At 34.0% G+C, this 19,449-nt stretch overlaps 1 protein-coding gene across 1 annotated transcript; it reads right to left on the bottom strand.

Annotated features, from left to right (window-relative positions):
• Positions 1–2,077: 2,077 nt before the first annotated feature.
• LOC120350205 lies at positions 2,078–3,497 on the bottom strand. The gene is made up of 3 exons (XM_039422748.1): positions 3,314–3,497; positions 2,577–2,978; positions 2,078–2,197 (listed from the first exon to the last, which is right to left on the bottom strand). The coding sequence occupies exons 1-3, from the start codon at positions 3,495–3,497 to the stop codon at positions 2,166–2,168; spliced, it is 618 nt and encodes a 205-aa protein (XP_039278682.1). The 3' UTR covers positions 2,078–2,165.
• Between the last annotated feature and the right edge of the window lie 15,952 nt (positions 3,498–19,449).

The following is a 19,449-nucleotide window of genomic DNA, read 5'->3' as shown; positions in this document are numbered from 1 at the left end:
TTGAAATAATATTTCCTGTTTTCATAAAATTTTCTAGATTGAAGCAAATGTAAATCAATATGATAACAGCAAATACACTGAAGTTTAGATGATTTATTCTCGTATTTATTTTTTCCTGGATTGAAATTCAGCTCAATTTATAAAAATCAGTTATTCATTTATTTCAATTTTTTTATTCTTCAAGATGGCAGCTCACTTGTTAGTTTGAAGCAAATATTGTTAGATAGGGTTACTGTTTTAAGGATTACAATATAGTATTTGCTTTCAACCAATCATCAAATTCTCTAGTGTGATATTTTTTGCAGCTCATCTCTACTATTCTCATTGGAACTAAACGCATAATTTTATTCATTCTGTATTTGAATTGTTTCCTGCATAAATCTAAGTCTACCCTTTGCTGGTTTATCGTTATGCCTCGTAGGTTGTATGGTGTATCTCGTATTTCTAGTCTTAAATTACTTTTGTATGCATATTGGATAATATTTTTACTATATAATTCCCTCACAGTAAGTACTCCCAATTCCCGAAAAAGCTCACTACTTGGATAGAGTCTAGGTTTACCCAAAGCTGCCCTTATTATGTGCTTCAGCATTACAAAAATTTTGTTTACTTGGTTGTGAACCAGATGGAATTGGCTGACTGTTTACACTATCCGGTTGAAAAGCTGCATTATTAAATACTACTGATCTCAAATTCAAATTCTGTGGCTGCTGCTGTTGCAGTGGTCTCACTAGTTTGATTTTTGGATGCAGTTCCAAGTATATAAACATACTGTCGCACACTGTACCGCGCTCGTACGCTGTAATTCCATTAAAACACACACCTCTATCAAAGTACCACCATTCGCCCCAGCACAACAACAAATAGGTTGCAAAAGACTCTGGTTTTGCATTGCTATACTCTATCGTATTGTAAGACACCAACCAAGAGTCGTCTACACACGATGTTCGCATACAAGCGCCTTTTGGTGTAAAGACATCGTATTCAAGTATTGCATCGTGATCTCTATACAGTAGCGTGGTTTCAGAGCATACAAGTACTAGAGTTGTGTTGTTTTGATACAGAGTAAAATGATTCCTATAGTTTTCTTTACGATTATTCATTCGATTTTTACTTATATGTGCCAACACCAAAGCCGTTTGATATTGTGTTGATCTTACATTTATAGATTTTGAAAATACACGGGTAGTATAGCCAGATTCTTTCAAAATGTTTAATTCCTTTACATTTTCACATACAGGCAGTAGAGCACTCACGGTTTTCCCTCAGAATAATCAATCTATCTATACTATGTTCTGTTGATAAAAGAAATAAGGAGACATACACAAATAAAATATAATATAAGAAAATTATGTTATATATATATATATATATATATATATATATATATATATATATATATATATATATATATATATATTACATGTATATAGGTATTTTATGATATTGATATACAGTATTCTTATTCATTTTTTGCTCTTTTGATAACTGACACTTTGTTGTCTTCTTCGTCTATACTCCTCTTCAAAGTGTTGGCGACTGTAGTTGTGTCCTCCTCTATTACCAAAGTGTCAGCGACTGTAGTTGTGTCCTCCTCTATTACCAAAGTGTCGGCGACTGTAGTTGTGTCCTCCTCTATTACCAAAGTGTCGGCGACTGTAGTTGTGTCCTCCTCTATTACCAAAGTGTCGGCGACTGTAGTTGTGTCCTCCTCTATTACCAAGTGTCGGCGACTGTAGTTGTGTCCTCCTCTATTACCAAAGTGTCGGCGACTGTAGTTGTGTCCTCCTCTATTACCAAAGTGTCGGCGACTGTAGTTGTGTCTTCGCCTATCACCAAAGTGTCGGCGACCGTAGTTGTGTCTTCGTCTATCACCAAAGTGTCGGCTACCGTAGTTGTGTCCTCCTCTATTACCAAATTGTCGGCGACTGTAGTTGTGTCTTCGCCTATCAAATATGGATTTGATTTAGCTGGTTGATTGTTGAGCGACACACCTTAGTAGATGTGTGCCAAATAGCACAAAGCTTGGGAGATGAGAACGCTGTACGGTTTCGACACTGTCAGCTGCGACTCAAACATCTCCTTGTCGCTCTTTATAACATTCTCATATAACTTGCTGTTTGCTGATACAACTCTGTGATAGTCGTATAATTTTAAAAGATTATTCATACCGACACTGATGAGCTTGGGGTCTTGAGTTTGCAGTCGTCTACAGTGTTTTACGCCTGTACTGAGACCAGACAAACCCTTCACCAACTGCTTCATACTTTTCCTCATGCCATCGTATTGGTCTATATTTGCAAATGCGCCGTTGATTATTTTCACAGCTCCAATTGGCTGTTCCGTATGATCTAGTATGTTACTGAATAGTGATCGCTTAGACTCAATCAGTGTACAACAGTGGGTGTTTGCAATAATTTCTTGTGCATCGCTTCGAGCCACAAATGGTACAAGATGTTTGGATTTTGTTAAAACGCCACTAAATGTGGTTAGATGTTTGTTGAACCATTCTCTTTTGCGACTAGAGAACAAAATAATGTTTCGAGTGGCATCAAACACAAGTCACTGCTGTTTTTGGTGTGCTTCGGGACGCACCGCAGTATTGTAGGTTTTGAATAACACGATAGGTGTACTGCTGTCTTGCACCTCCATCGAAGCGGCGTCAAATTTTATTTTTAAATTTGCTGTATATTTTCCATTTTTAAAGTCTCTTGGTTTAGCGATTGTTTGAACAGCGCCGGCCAATTCAGACTTTGTAATGTGAAACGAGTTTGTGATTTGTGTAGCGGTTGCAAACGCTTTTAAAACAACCAGCACATCACCAACATCGCCGCTTCTTGTTGTAAATGAAAACGTTAAAAGACCAGTGTCCTCTGGATCTCGTGAATACACGCATGTGATAATATCGCTTTTCTGTTGTTCATTCAGATGAAAGCACGGCAAAATTACAAACTGTGGCTGTGGTATAAACTTTTGGTCTTGAACGATTTTTCCATTCACCAGTTTACAAGGCTTACAAAAATATCAGGAATAGTTATTATATACCCAGTATTGATTCTCACACTGCAGCTTGGTGATACTTTGCCAACACTTAGACGAAACCTTGATGGAAAAAACTTGCCACCAATAATATCCGAAGTGTAAGCTTTGACTTGTTCAAAATGTTTAATTTTTACCAAGTTGATATTACAGGATTGATTATCTGCCGGTGCTGAATCTAGAGTTTTCATTAATGTGTCTATTGTATCGTAGCAAAAGGTGTCCAGTTTTGGGATAATTGTCTGGTCTAGTTCAATAGAATCCATGTATTCACTTTGATCGATAATTTTCCTCTGAATGTCGTCGAGTTTGATAGTTTGTGATTCGAGCTTGAGTTCTGGTTGGCACGCGTCCACGTTGCTATACAATGTCTGATAGTCGTCATTGTCGCTTGGATTGCCGTATAGTGTGAGCAGCTTGCTTGTAGTGTATTCAGAAAGTTGAAGCTGTTTCGGCATAGTCGCTCAAATGTTTTCACCATATAGATTGTGTTAAATGTTGATAACGAGTACTCTATTGGAAGCCAAATGATGTCTCTCTCATAGTCTCTTCGATCTTATATATATATATATAAATAAATATATATATATATATAATATATATATACATATTTTATATACATATATATATATATATATGGAAAAGTACAATTGAATTTACCAATAATTCTATGGAAACTACCACTACATTTTGTATTATATTTATTTTGTTATTTTATATTAGACAGTTATGTTTTTTGTTTGAAAATAAATTGGAAATTATATTTGAATTGGATTTTATTATTCACATACACAGAATAACAGCAAGAGCAGCTACATGACATAAATAAATAAATATATACATATATATATAGATATATATATATATATATATATATATATATATATATAATATATATATATATATAATAATATATATATTATATATATATAATATATATATATATATATATATATATATATATATATATATATATATATATATATATATATATTATTTATATATATATTTATTTATGTCATGTATATTTTGTCATGTAGCTGCTCTTGCTGTTATTCTGTGTATGTGAATAATAAAATCCAAATTCAAATATAATTTCCAATTTATTTTCAAACAAAAAACATAACTGTCTAATATAAAATAACAAAATAAATATAATACAAAATGTAGTGGTAGTTTCCATAGAATTATTGGTAAATTCAATTGTACTTTTCCATTGTTCTTAAGCCTAGTAGGACTCTGAGATTATTGCAATTTTATTTCCATCTTGGTTAATACTGGTTTCGGTTTCATGTACCAATCTGTAGTAGGGTGCATTAAAACCAACCAGCGATGTTAATGCTCTGCATTGTAAGTGTCGTCTAGAGATGCAACTGAGAGCGAATCAAAGTGTACATTATTTGGTACTGTATCGATGTCTACATTGCTATCTGCCATTGCTTTTTTCATGGCTTTTTCATTTTTCTTTAGTTTATCAGCAATATTATAACAATCGCTGTTCAGCTTTTGTGGTTTAAAATAATTCAATGTAAGAATAGTTATTATGATTACACACGTCATTATACTAAGAATGATGCCCAAGAGCACCAACTTTTGCTGTAGGAAAGTCCAAGCCATACTAAAGTAATAACAGAGAAACAGTCTCGTATAATGCAAGTCTGGCGTATACTTGGATTGTTTCGAAATTAGTTGGAGACTTGCACTATATCACACTAGGAGAACACTTTGGTAAGAGAGAGAAGAGATCAATCCAAATCTTCAATCCCTGAATCGTTTTCATCGGCAAGCTTGGCATAATACAACCGTCTATAGTAATCCTGATCGCTGGCGAGTGTCGCCGAGCAGTCAAGTACAAAATAATCACCATCAGAACTAGTTTCTGTAGCCTGAGGAATTCTTTGTAACTGTCGGACATCTCTGGCTGCTTACAGCTAGTGTTAGAAGTAGTAGTATATTCACTGGTACAACAGCCGACGCTTTGAAACTGTCTCTTGTCCAACCGCATACGGTTTGACTTGTGTTTTCGTTTGGAACTACGTAATTTCAATCGCAAGTTGCTACTGGTACTACCACCATCTGGTTTACTATAATATTGCTGTTGCTATCGGTGCACATACTGAAAACATCACTTTTGCTATGAATAATACTGTATCTAACCATTGACATATCCGCAATGTGTAATATCTGACGTGACTAATTACTTGTATATATCTGTTTTATATAAGAACCACAACTGTCGGTGGGGATAATAATACTCATTTATAAATTTCAATACCTCACTTTTGATCTACTTTCATGCAGTCATATGAAGTGATCTTGCCAAACGATATTACATTCTGTGGTGACACAGATACATAAATCGTAATTATTAGAGATATATAGAGATAGAATAGATAGGATAATATCGCTTAATATGAAATGATAGAAAATACAGTTTGGTTAATATCTGGCCGTGGACTTTTTTTATTAGTATTTTTTTGAAACAAGCAACTATATTCAAAATCAGTCATTTTCTCAGCTGTACAATTTATTTACAATTATATGAGGAGACATAAAAGGCTTATGGCCAAAACTGTCCCTTTCCAAATTCATACTACATTCAAAATCAGTCATTTTACATTTACAGTTATATGGAGAGACATTTTACAATTATATGAGGAGACACTTATGGCCAAAACTGTCCCTTTCCAAATTCATACTACTGTACATTCAAAGTCAGTCATTTTCTCAGCTGTACAATTTATTTACAATTATATGAGGAGACACAACAGGCTTATGGCCAAGTTCATACTACAAAATTCTCAGTTGTACAATTTATTTACAGTTATATGAGGAGACACAACAGACTTGCACGTGGGTAATGAGTACATATTGTGTATTTGTTAATTTACTATGTACTATTCTACATAGCTAGTTACTATTTTAATAATTGGTTCAACATTGAAGTGTTCTTTCCCCAGCTTATTTTGCATCCTCGATTGTTAAATTCCAGATGGGAAATTGTATAAATCGATGTTTGTTTGTGGCTTAAGCAATATTCGATCTCAAGTCATGGGCCAAAATTAGTTTTACTGTGTTCATTCTAACCATTGATTCGAAATTAAAAACTGGACCATTGTACCATTGCGAAAAAGCTTTTCTGCTCGCTTCTGGTTAAACCTGGCGGAGCACCACCCTTACATGAACGTAGGTAGTCAGATATTTTGACCATACATTTCTTAAAAAATCGGAATAATAATAATAATAATAATAATAATAATAATAATAATAATAATAATAAGAGTAATAATAATAATAATAATAATAATAATAATAATAATACTGTGTGTGATATCCACATAAGCCTTCAGACTTGTGTGTGGGTAATGAGTATACATTGTGTACAATTTTAGAATGATATACTATGTTTGCTACAATATTATTTGTTAATTTACTATGTACTATTCTACATAAGCATCTAGTTAATATTTTGGACTTTCTGAATTAAATATGTTTTTCTAAAGAAAGAGAAAAAGGGTTGAGACCTAATGCAATAGAATTTTCATATCATAAACCTACTTTGTTCCAAATTTCGTGAGAATCGAGAATCATTAGATCCGTTTTTGAGATCCGGTTACATGTAATAAAAATCTGGTGTGGCACACTCACACAACTGAATTTTTTGATAAATTGAATTGAATCTATTTTTGCCAAAAAAGCACATTACATCATTAAAATAAAATGAAAATTTAACTATACAAAAACAGAAACAAAATTATAAATTATACTAAATACTTGTTGCAGTTGTCACGTTATTTTTTATAGTTAAATAACGATTAGCCTCCTGCTTGGCATCAATCGGTAGAGCATGAGAAATATTTCAATAATTATAAAATCTGATCGTGGTTTTACTAGGATATAGTCTCATCAAAGAAAGATAGACTGGATATAAAGCGCCGAATCAGAGAAGCTAAGGGTATGTTTATTAGTAAAAGGCAGCTTCTTTCCTCAAATAGTCTAACCTTGGGAATAAGAAAGAGACTAATAAAGAGTTGCATTTGGAGTATAGCTCTTTATGGGTCTGAAACGTGGACTATTGGTAAGGCTGAGGAAAAGACTCTGAATGCTTTTGAAGTGTGGTGTTGGAGGCGTATGCTCAAAATAAAATGGACAGACAGAGTTACGAATGAGGAGGTATTCCAGAGGGCGGCAGAAAAAAGATCTCTTCTGAATTTTCTCAAGGCCAGACGACATTCTTGGATTGGACATATAATAAGACACGACGCATTTACGTCAAGTATTCTGGAAGGTACAGTTGATGGACAAAGGGGTCGTGGGAGACCCCGGCTACAGTACTTAAGACAAATGACGAAGGATCTGGGTGCTATGAGCTATGAACAATGGAAGAGAGTAGCAATGGACAGATTTAGATGGAAGGCTGCCAACCAATCAAACGATTGAGCTGGAAGAAGAAGTCTCATCAAAATCTTTATAGGCCCAGATATGAGCTTCCACAATAATACTGATAATTTATAATATATATATATATATATATCTGTTGATAAAAGAAATAAGGAGACATACACAAATAAAAATATAATATAAGAAAATTATGTTATATATATATATATATATATATATATATATATATAATATATATATATATATATATATATTACACGTATATAGGTATTTTATGATATTGATATACAGTATTCTTATTCATTTTTTGCTCTTTTGATAACTGACACTTTGTTGTCTTCTTCGTCTATACTCCTCTTCAAAGTGTTGGCGACTGTAGTTGTGTCCTCCTCTATTACCAAAGTGTCAGCGACTGTAGTTGTGTCCTCCTCTATTACCAAAGTGTCGGCGACTGTAGTTGTGTCCTCCTCTATTACCAAAGTGTCTGCGACTGTAGTTGTGTCCTCCTCTATTACCAAAGTGTTGGCAACTGTAGTTGTGTCCTCCTCTATTACCAAAGTGTCGGCGACTGTAGTTGTGTCCTCCTCTATTACCAAAGTGTCGGCGACTGTAGTTGTGTCCTCCTCTATTACCAAAGTGTCGGCGACTGTAGTTGTGTCTTCGCCTATCACCAAAGTGTCGGCGACCGTAGTTGTGTCTTCGTCTATCACCAAAGTGTCGGCTACCATAGTTGTGTCCTCCTCTATTACCAAATTGTCGGCGACTGTAGTTGTGTCTTCGCCTATCAAATATGGATTTGATTTAGCTGGTTGATTGTTGAGCGACACACCTTAGTAGATGTGTGCCAAATAGCACAAAGCTTGGGAGATGAGAACGCTGTACGGTTTCGACACTGTCAGCTGCGACTCAAACATCTCCTTGTCGCTCTTTATAACATTCTCATATAACTTGCTGTTTGCTGATACAACTCTGTGATAGTCGTATAATTTTAAAAGATTATTCATACCGACACTGATGAGCTTGGGGTCTTGAGTTTGCAGTCGTCTACAGTGTTTTACGCCTGTACTGAGACCAGACAAACCCTTCACCAACTGCTTCATACTTTTCCTCATGCCATCGTATTGGTCTATATTTGCAAATGCGCCGTTGATTATTTTCACAGCTCCAATTGGCTGTTCCGTATGATCTAGTATGTTACTGAATAGTGATCGCTTAGACTCAATCAGTGTACAACAGTGGGTGTTTGCAATAATTTCTTGTGCATCGCTTCGAGCCACAAATGGTACAAGATGTTTGGATTTTGTTAAAACGCCACTAAATGTGGTTAGATGTTTGTTGAACCATTCTCTTTTGCGACTAGAGAACAAAATAATGTTTCGAGTGGCATCAAACACAAGTCACTGCTGTTTTTGGTGTGCTTCGGGACGCACCGCAGTATTGTAGGTTTTGAATAACGCGATAGGTGTACTGCTGTCTTGCACCTCCATCGAAGCGGCGTCAAATTTTATTTTTAAATTTGCTGTATATTTTCCATTTTTAAAGTCTCTTGGTTTAGCGATTGTTTGAACAGCGCCGGCCAATTCAGACTTTGTAATGTGAAACGAGTTTGTGATTTGTGTAGCGGTTGCAAACGCTTTTAAAACAACCAGCACATCACCAACATCGCCGCTTCTTGTTGTAAATGAAAACGTTAAAAGACCAGTGTCCTCTGGATCTCGTGAATACATGCATGTGATAATATCGCTTTTCTGTTGTTCATTCAGATGAAAGCACGGCAAAATTACAAACTGTGGCTGTGGTATAAACTTTTGGTCTTGAACGATTTTTCCATTCACCAGTTTACGAGGCTTACAAAAATATCAGGAATAGTTATTATATACCCAGTATTGATTCTCACACTGCAGCTTGGTGATACTTTGCCAACACTTAGACAAAACCTTGATGGAAAAAACTTGCCACCAATAATATCCGAAGTGTAAGCTTTGACTTGTTCAAAATGTTTAATTTTTACCAAGTTGATATTACAGGATTGATTATCTGCCGGTGCTGAATCTAGAGTTTTCATTAATGTGTCTATTGTATCGTAGCAAAAGGTGTCCAGTTTTGGGATAATTGTCTGGTCTAGTTCAATAGAATCCATGTATTCACTTTGATCGATAATTTTCCTCTGAATGTCGTCGAGTTTGATAGTTTGTGATTCGAGCTTGAGTTCTGGTTGGCACGCGTCCACGTTGCTATACAATGTCTGATAGTCGTCATTGTCGCTTGGATTGCCGTATAGTGTGAGCAGCTTGCTTGTAGTGTATTCAGAAAGTTGAAGCTGTTTCGGCATAGTCGCTCAAATGTTTTCACCATATAGATTGTGTTAAATGTTGATAACGAGTACTGTATTGGAAGCCAAATGATGTCTCTCTCATAGTCTCTTCAATCTTATATATATATATATATAATATATATATATATAATATATATATATATATATAATATATATATATATATTTATATATATATATATATATATATGGAAAAGTACAATTGAATTTACCAATAATTCTATGGAAACTACCACTACATTTTGTATTATATTTATTTTGTTATTTTATATTAGACAGTTATGTTTTTTGTTTGAAAATAAATTGGAAATTATATTTGAATTTGGATTTTATTATTCACATACACAGAATAACAGCAAGAGCAGCTACATGACATAAATAAATAATATATACATATATATATATATATATATATATATATATTATATATATATATATATATTATATATATATATATATTTATTTATGTCATGTATATTTTGTCATGTAGCTGCTCTTGCTGTTATTCTGTGTATGTGAATAATAAAATCCAAATTCAAATATAATTTCCAATTTATTTTCAAACAAAAAACATAACTGTCTAATATAAAATAACAAAATAAATATAATACAAAATGTAGTGGTAGTTTCCATAGAATTATTGGTAAATTCAATTGTACTTTTCCATTGTTCTTAAGCCTAGTAGGACTCTGAGATTATTGCAATTTTATTTCCATCTTGGTTAATACTGGTTTCGGTTTCATGTACCAATCTGTAGTAGGGTGCATTAAAACCAACCAGCGATGTTAAATGCTCTGCATCGTAAGTGTCGTCTAGAGATGCAACTGAGAGCGAATCAAAGTGTACATTATTTGGTACTGTATCGATGTCTACATTGCTATCTGCCATTGCTTTTTTCATGGCTTTTTCATTTTTCTTTAGTTTATCAGCAATATTATAACAATCGCTGTTCAGCTTTTGTGGTTTAAAATAATTCAATGTAAGAATAGTTATTATGATTACACACGTCATTATACTAAGAATGATGCCCAAGAGCACCAACTTTTGCTGTAGGAAAGTCCAAGCCATACTAAAGTAATAACAGAGAAACAGTCTCGTATAATGCAAGTCTGGCGTATACTTGGATTGTTTCGAAATTAGTTGGAGACTTGCACTATATCACACTAGGAGAACACTTTGGTAAGAGAGAGAAGAGATCAATCCAAATCTTCAATCCCTGAATCGTTTTCATCGGCAAGCTTGGCATAATACAACCGTCTATAGTAATCCTGATCGCTGGCGAGTGTCGCCGAGCAGTCAAGTACAAAATAATCACCATCAGAACTAGTTTCTGTAGCCTGAGGAAATTCTTTGTAACTGTCGGACATCTCTGGCTGCTTACAGCTAGTGTTAGAAGTAGTAGTATATTCACTGGTACAACAGCCGACGCTTTGAAACTGTCTCTTGTCCAACCGCATACGGTTTGACTTGTGTTTTCGTTTGGAACTACGTAATTTCAATCGCAAGTTGCTACTGGTACTACCACCATCTGGTTTACTATAATATTGCTGTTGCTATCGGTGCACATACTGAAAACATCACTTTTGCTATGAATAATACTGTATCTAACCATTGACATATCCGCAATGTGTAATATCTGACGTGACTAATTACTTGTATATATCTGTTTTATATAAGAACCACAACTGTCGGTGGGGATAATAATACTCATTTATAAATTTCAATACCTCACTTTTGATCTACTTTCATGCAGTCATATGAAGTGATCTTGCCAAACGATATTACATTCTGTGGTGACACAGATACATAAATCGTAATTATTAGAGATATATATAGAGATAGAATAGATAGGATAATATCGCTTAATATGAAATGATAGAAAATACAGTTTGGTTAACATCTGGCCGTGGACTTTTTTTATTAGTATTTTTTTGAAACAAGCAACTATATTCAAAATCAGTCATTTTCTCAGCTGTACAATTTATTTACAATTATATGAGGAGACATAAAAGGCTTATGGCCAAAACTGTCCCTTTCCAAATTCATACTACATTCAAAATCAGTCATTTTACATTTACAGTTATATGGAGAGACATTTTACAATTATATGAGGAGACACTTATGGCCAAAACTGTCCCTTTCCAAATTCATACTACTGTACATTCAAAGTCAGTCATTTTCTCAGCTGTACAATTTATTTACAATTATATGAGGAGACACAACAGGCTTATGGCCAAGTTCATACTACAAAATTCTCAGTTGTACAATTTATTTACAGTTATATGAGGAGACACAACAGACTTGCACGTGGGTAATGAGTACACATTGTGTATTTGTTAATTTACTATGTACTATTCTACATAGCTATTTACTATTTTAATAATTGGTTCAACATTGAAGTGTTCTTTCCCCAGCTTATTTTGCGTCCTCGATTGTTAAATTCCAGACGGGAAATTGTATAAATCGATGTTTGTTTGTGGCTTAAGCAATATTCGATCTCAAGTCATGGGCCAAAATTAGTTTTACTGTGTTCATTCTAACCATTGATTCGAAATTAAAAACTGGACCATTGTACCATTGCAAAAAAGCTTTTCTGCTCGCTTCTGGTTAAACCTGGCGGAGCACCACCCTTACATGAACGTAGGTAGTCAGATATTTTGACCATACATTTCTTAAAAAATCGGAATAATAATAATAATAATAATACTGTGTGTGATATCCACATAAGCCTTCAGACTTGTGTGTGGGTAATGAGTATACATTGTGTACAATTTTAGAATGATATACTATGTTTGCTACAATATTATTTGTTAATTTACTATGTACTATTCTACATAAGCATCTAGTTAATATTTTGGACTTTCTGAATTAAATATGTTTTTCTAAAGAAAGAGAAAAAGGGTTGAGACCTAATGCAATAGAATTTTCATATCATAAACCTACTTTGTTCCAAATTTCGTGAGAATCGAGAATCATTAGATCCGTTTTTGAGATCCGGTTACATGTAATAAAAATCTGGTGTGGCACACTCACACAACTGAATTTTTTGATAAATTGAATTGAATCTTTTTTTGCCAAAAAAGCACATTACATCATTAAAATAAAATGAAAATTTAACTATACAAAAACAGAAACAAAATTATAAATTATACTAAATACTTGTTGCAGTTGTCATGTTATTTTTTATAGTTAAATAACGATTAGCCTCCTGCTTGGCATCAATCGGTAGAGCATGAGAAATATTTCAATAATTATAAAATCTGATCGTGGTTTTACTAGGATATAGTCTCATCAAAGAAAGATAGACTGGATATAAAGCGCCTAATCAGAGAAGCTAAGGGTATGTTTATTAGTAAAAGGCAGCTTCTTTCCTCAAATAGTCTAACCTTGGGAATAAGAAAGAGACTAATAAAGAGTTGCATTTGGAGTATAGCTCTTTATGGGTCTGAAACGTGGACTATTGGTAAGGCTGAGGAAAAGACTCTGAATGCTTTTGAAGTGTGGTGTTGGAGGCGTATGCTCAAATAAAATGGACAGACAGAGTTACGAATGAGGAGGTATTCCAGAGGGCGGCAGAAAAAAGATCTCTTCTGAATTTTCTCAAGGCCAGACGACATTCTTGGATTGGACATATAATAAGACACGACGCATTTACGTCAAGTATTCTGGAAGGTACAGTTGATGGACAAAGGGGTCGTGGGAGACCCCGGCTACAGTACTTAAGACAAATGACGAAGGATCTGGGTGCTATGAGCTATGAACAATGGAAGAGAGTAGCAATGGACAGATTTAGATGGAAGGCTGCCAACCAATCAAACGATTGAGCTGGAAGAAGAAGTCTCATCAAAATCTTTATAGGCCCAGATATGAGCTTCCACAATAATACTGATAATTTATAATATATATATATATATATATATATATATATATATATATATATATATATAAAACTTATATCCTATAGTAATGAGAATAAAATGAATCGTACACCATAAAAAAATTGATCTATATATTAACAAATATCTCAAAAAATAAGTCAAAACAAAAATATATAGAGCAACAGGAATATATAATATAACAAGAAACCAAATCAATAAAATATCACAGATTAATATTATTCTTTAAGTTCTATAGCACGAAATGTTACCATGTGCTTTCATTTCATGATCATATGCATCTATTTGCATGTAGCTTTGATATCAACTTGCTGATACTTGTCAACTTGGACGATTCTATTTCGTATACAAAATACTTAAATCAGCATAATAAATTGACAAACTAATAATCCAAATATATATATTGAATTCCATGGTTTCCAATAGATTTCTTTATAATAAATATTTTTTATCTCAGGCTGCGAGATTCGGCACCTGACGGAATAGATAGATCAATTCATCTAGTGAATCAGAGCTACATTATATTATCGCAAATTATATTGCAGAAATTAATGATCATATGAATATTGTATTAACAGCCTAGTACTTAGTATTCTTTGATTGATGTATCTTTTGATATATGGATTGATTCATTACTACCTAATAAAATACCTTTTATACTATCTTTAAACTTGCACAAGTATTCTTACCAAATTCTTAATTAATGAAAAAACCTTTCGACGAGCTAGCTTTGATTCTTATTTCATTTTGAAGCACTGAGGGCGCCCTATCACTATTTCGAATATTTTTCACTCACGTGCTGGAATTTTCTATGAGCTGCTGATGTCAATCCAAACTCCTGGTGGTACTGGATTATTTGTAGCCAGAGTCGTCTCTTCCAAGGGGTTAAAAAATTATTTAAAAATGACTTCTGCTTTACATTAGCATCACAAAGTCTTATGAAAAAATTTAGAAATTCGATTTAACTTTAAGCTATCAAAGGTATAGTAAGATATTACGCTCTATAATTTTTGGTGACATCTCATGGTGGTCGTTGGCAGGCAAGTGTTGAAATTCTCTTTTCTAATTCACATTTTTCATTTCCGATTTCCAAATTTACATAAAATTTAAATAATCTTTTCCTCCGCCATTCATGGCTCAAATGGACCGTACCAAACTATTAAATTATTTCTTATGTTACATCTTTAATAATTTATTTGCCTTCGGGCCATATCCAAACATAAACTGCACAATAACAATTCATAAATTCTTATCATTTGTAGAAATATATACAAATATTTGAATCGGCTCACTATTGCCGCCTATCAATTGCCACCATTTGATTGGTGCATGCAAATTATTATAGTATCCATGCGCCTAGTAACCTCCTACTTCCTTAATGGAGGTGAGGGCAATTCAGCGGCAATCCCAGTTCAGTGCGGCTGTCATGAACTTTGTGAGGGGGGCTGGCTGGAGCGACTTATAGCGACTGTGTATTGATCAATATATCTTCTTTGTACGTGTGTGTGTGTGTGTGTGTGTGTGTGTGTGTGTGTGTGTGTGTGTGTGTGTGTGTGTGTGTGTGTGTGTGAATGTAGAATCTTGAAATTGGCTCCTTGATGGTCTTTTTTTTTTTTTTTACAATCAATTAAATATAAATGTGATTTACTTATTCACTTCAAGATTTATAATAATATGTAGGAATGGAATGTATAGCAAACACTATAGCAAACACTATAGTTGTCGTTTTTGTATTTTGTTACATTAGGATCTTTTTTTTTTTGTTCACTACAGTGATGAAGTATCACTACTGTTAATCAGTATTGTTATATACATTTTTTTTCCAAGTTAATTTATTTTGTTCTCTTTTCAATTATTTAAAATTTGTTATTATTTTAATAAGTAGATATAGTTTGTTTTTTTCATATTGTTTGTAATATTTTTTTTTCTTTATCATATTATTTGTATTTTTTGTATTGTTATCTTGTAATAGAGAGTTAAGTGTAAGAGAGGGCCGACTGCGCCCTAACTTCGCTCTCTACAAAAATAAAGGCAGTCATTCAATTCCTTAATACATTTATTATTTTTGTTTGGGTTTTTTAATATGCTTTTTACATGCAAAGTAATTTTATAAAGGTTATAGATTGATTCTTATATTACAACAATTAGCCAAGTGTAACCTTTGGTTCCTCAAGTTGAATACTGTATAGATTTCTTTATAATAAATATTTTTTATCTCAGGCTGCGAGATTCGGCACCTGACGGAATAGATAGATCAATTCATCTAGTGAATCAGAGCTACATTATATTATCGCAAATTATATTGCAGAAATTAATGATCATATGAATATTGTATTAACAGCCTAGTACTTAGTATTCTTTGATTGATGTATCTTTTGATATATGGATTGATTCATTACTACCTAATAAAATACCTTTTATACTATCTTTAAACTTGCACAAGTATTCTTACCAAATTCTTAATTAATGAAAAAACCTTTCGACGAGCTAGCTTTGATTCTTATTTCATTTTGAAGCACTGAGGGCGCCCTATCACTATTTCGAATATTTTTCACTCACGTGCTGGAATTTTCTATGAGCTGCTGATGTCAATCCAAACTCCTGGTGGTACTGGATTATTTGTAGCCAGAGTCGTCTCTTCCAAGGGGTTAAAAAATTATTTAAAAATGACTTCTGCTTTACATTAGCATCACAAAGTCTTATGAAAAAATTTAGAAATTCGATTTAACTTTAAGCTATCAAAGGTATAGTAAGATATTACGCTCTATAATTTTTGGTGACATCTCATGGTGGTCGTTGGCAGGCAAGTGTTGAAATTCTCTTTTCTAATTCACATTTTTCATTTCCGATTTCCAAATTTACATAAAATTTAAATAATCTTTTCCTCCGCCATTCATGGCTCAAATGGACCGTACCAAACTATTAAATTATTTCTTATGTTACATCTTTAATAATTTATTTGCCTTCGGGCCATATCCAAAACATAAACTGCACAATAACAATTCATAAATTCTTATCATTTGTAGAAATATATACAAATATATTTGAATCGGCTCACTATTGCCGCCTATCAATTGCCACCATTTGATTGGTGCATGCAAATTATTATAGTATCCATGCGCCTAGTAACCTCCTACTTCCTTAATGGAGGTGAGGGCAATTCAGCGGCAATCCCAGTTCAGTGCGGCTGTCATGAACTTTGTGAGGGGGGCTGGCTGGAGCGACTTATAGCGACTGTGTATTGATCAATATATCTTCTTTGTACGTGTGTGTGTGTGTGTGTGTGTGTGTGTGTGTGTGTGTGTGTGTGTGTGTGTGTGTGTGTGTGTGTGTGTGAATGTAGAATCTTGAAATTGGCTCCTTGATGGTCTTTTTTTTTTTTTTACAATCATTAAATATAAATGTGATTTACTTATTCACTTCAAGATTTATAATAATATGTAGGAATGGAATGTATAGCAAACACTATAGCAAACACTATAGTTGTCGTTTTTGTATTTTGTTACATTAGGATCTTTTTTTTTTTTGTTCACTACAGTGATGAAGTATCACTACTGTTAATCAGTATTGTTATATACATTTTTTTTCCAAGTTAATTTATTTTGTTCTCTTTTCAATTATTTAAAATTTGTTATTATTTAATAAGTAGATATAGTTTGTTTTTTTCATATTGTTTGTAATATTTTTTTTTCTTTATCATATTATTTGTATTTTTTGTATTGTTATCTTGTAATAGAGAGTTAAGTGTAAGAGAGGGCCGACTGCGCCCTAACTTCGCTCTCTACAAAAATAAAGGCAGTCATTCAATTCCTTAATACATTTAATTATTTTTGTTTGGGTTTTTTAATATGCTTTTTACATGCAAAGTAATTTTATAAAGGTTATAGATTGATTCTTATATTACAACAATTAGCCAAGTGTAACCTTTGGTTCCTCAAGTTGAATACTGTTTCGCTACAATAAGTTTCTGCCAAGGTGTTTGGTCAGATTCTACGCTATGCGACTTGGTCGATCATTAGGTCACCGATCAGTAGATGTTTTACGCCTAACCTCAAATTTTCAATATTTTATATAATATTATAAGGTAGCAAAAATTATTTTCATTCCTATTCGGCTGTTGTACAATTTGGCCATGATGCCTGATATTATCTAATCTTTAACGTTATCATCTTTGGTGATATTAGCCTATTATTTCACTTAGACCTATAAATTTCTTCAAATAGGAATTTTTATTTATCCATTCAGATTTTGAAAGTTACACAGTTGATAGAGCTTGTTAATTACTATTCTAGGTATAAATTTGATCAAAATCGTTGGAGCCGTTTTGATAAAATCGCGAAAAACTGAAGTTTTGACAACATTTTCGCCATTTCATCCGCCATCTTCAATTTCATTCGATTGAAATTGTTCATGTTAGATCCTAATAGTGTTTAAGGACCTTGAGTTTCAAATTTCAAGTCCATCGAAACCATTGTCGGACCATTGTCGGACATCTTCTTTTAGCAGCCAACTTCTCTAATCTTTGTACATGATTATAACTAACCCGAGTTTTGAAAAGTTGGCTGATATCGGTCAACCAAACATGCGAAGTCTTATTCAATACTGAAAACCCGAGCGGTGCTCTGTACTTATTTTCCACCCAATGAATGAGTGTGACGAGCTGAGCCTTGGTGAGCGGCTCGATCTTGTCCATTGTGTAAACACAAAAACAGCAAATGGGCAAGATCAACTCGTCAGTGACTTTTATCAGCTTTTCAGTCAATGTGTGAGCACAGAGCACACACTTAATGCGTCAGCATTTATCGATGAAACTGCGAACAGTTGGTATATACCGGCATATTACAGTTTCGATGCTCAACTTGTTAGTTCACGACCTATGCTTGGCTGGTGGTCGGCATTCTTCATGCTTTCTCTTGTGAAAAGCATCAGCACAATCGTCCAAGAGTCGCTTCTTGTTGGATATTTTTGATGCTCTCACAAGATTGTATTTTTTTTTAGCTGAGCTTGCCATCCTTAACATGTTCGGATCTTCAGGATTGTACTGGGAATCCGGCGGCAACCCAGAACTTTCTGCATTTTGACTATACTCAGCAGCTGCCGATGCTGTGTTCAAAGGTGGCTGTGAACGGGGTGCTTGCAGTGCAACGCGTTGAGACTTTGCGCCTCATTTCATTTCTGGTTCGGTATATGCGTGCACCAATATCTTTCCATTGCTATCCAGACATGACAACTCTTGATCATCAATATCATAACTGTCACTGCTCAAGACTTTGGGTAAATACATGGAGTCATCTGAATCATCAGACTTCTCCAAGTATGTGCCTTCTGCCTTTTGCCTTTCTACATCTAAGAAGTTGATAATTGTGACACCGTCTCTCAATAAAATATCAAGATCGGCGTCAGCCACAATCGGGATCTTGGTGATTCGTCTTATGTCACAAAAATCTGTTTCCAAGTACGAATCGACAGCCGAAGTTAGAATTTTGGCCCAGGATTTACTACTATTGCTCCCATCAAGACCACTCGAAGCGAAATGTGACAATGGGCCAACAGTAGCTGCGAATAGAACATATCGCATGTAGCTACCCAGCAACACTTTGGCATCTTTATCGCATACCACTTTTTTGTTCGATCTACAATCAACTCATCAGTCTTGATGGTCACATCAATTATATTCTCGATGATGTTGACTTTCGTTGTTGTCAGATGTGGCATCAAAGGAGGAGAGCTCTTCTTGTAAGGCATATGATTGCCTATAAAGCCACTTAGGTGTCACTCAG

This window comes from Nilaparvata lugens, chromosome 3 (assembly GCF_014356525.2).
Source record: "Nilaparvata lugens isolate BPH chromosome 3, ASM1435652v1, whole genome shotgun sequence".
NCBI lineage: Eukaryota > Metazoa > Arthropoda > Insecta > Hemiptera > Delphacidae > Nilaparvata > Nilaparvata lugens.
Note: the sequence above shows the minus strand (reverse complement) of the source record. Positions and strands in the feature narration are given on the sequence as shown.

What these genes read in the sequence shown, in the direction of transcription:
- LOC120350205 (XM_039422748.1), bottom strand. Translation starts at nt 3,497, where the DNA reads ATGCCGAAACAGCTTCAACTTTCTGAATACACTACAAGCAAGCTGCTC. An exon ending in GAGGAAAATTATCGATCAAA is followed by an intron (nt 2,979 to 3,313) that starts GTGAATACATGG and finishes AAATCGTTCAAG; the next exon opens with ACCAAAAGTTTATACCACAG. An exon ending in GGTGCGTCCCGAAGCACACC is followed by an intron (nt 2,198 to 2,576) that starts AAAAACAGCAGT and finishes ACGACTGCAAAC; the next exon opens with TCAAGACCCCAAGCTCATCA.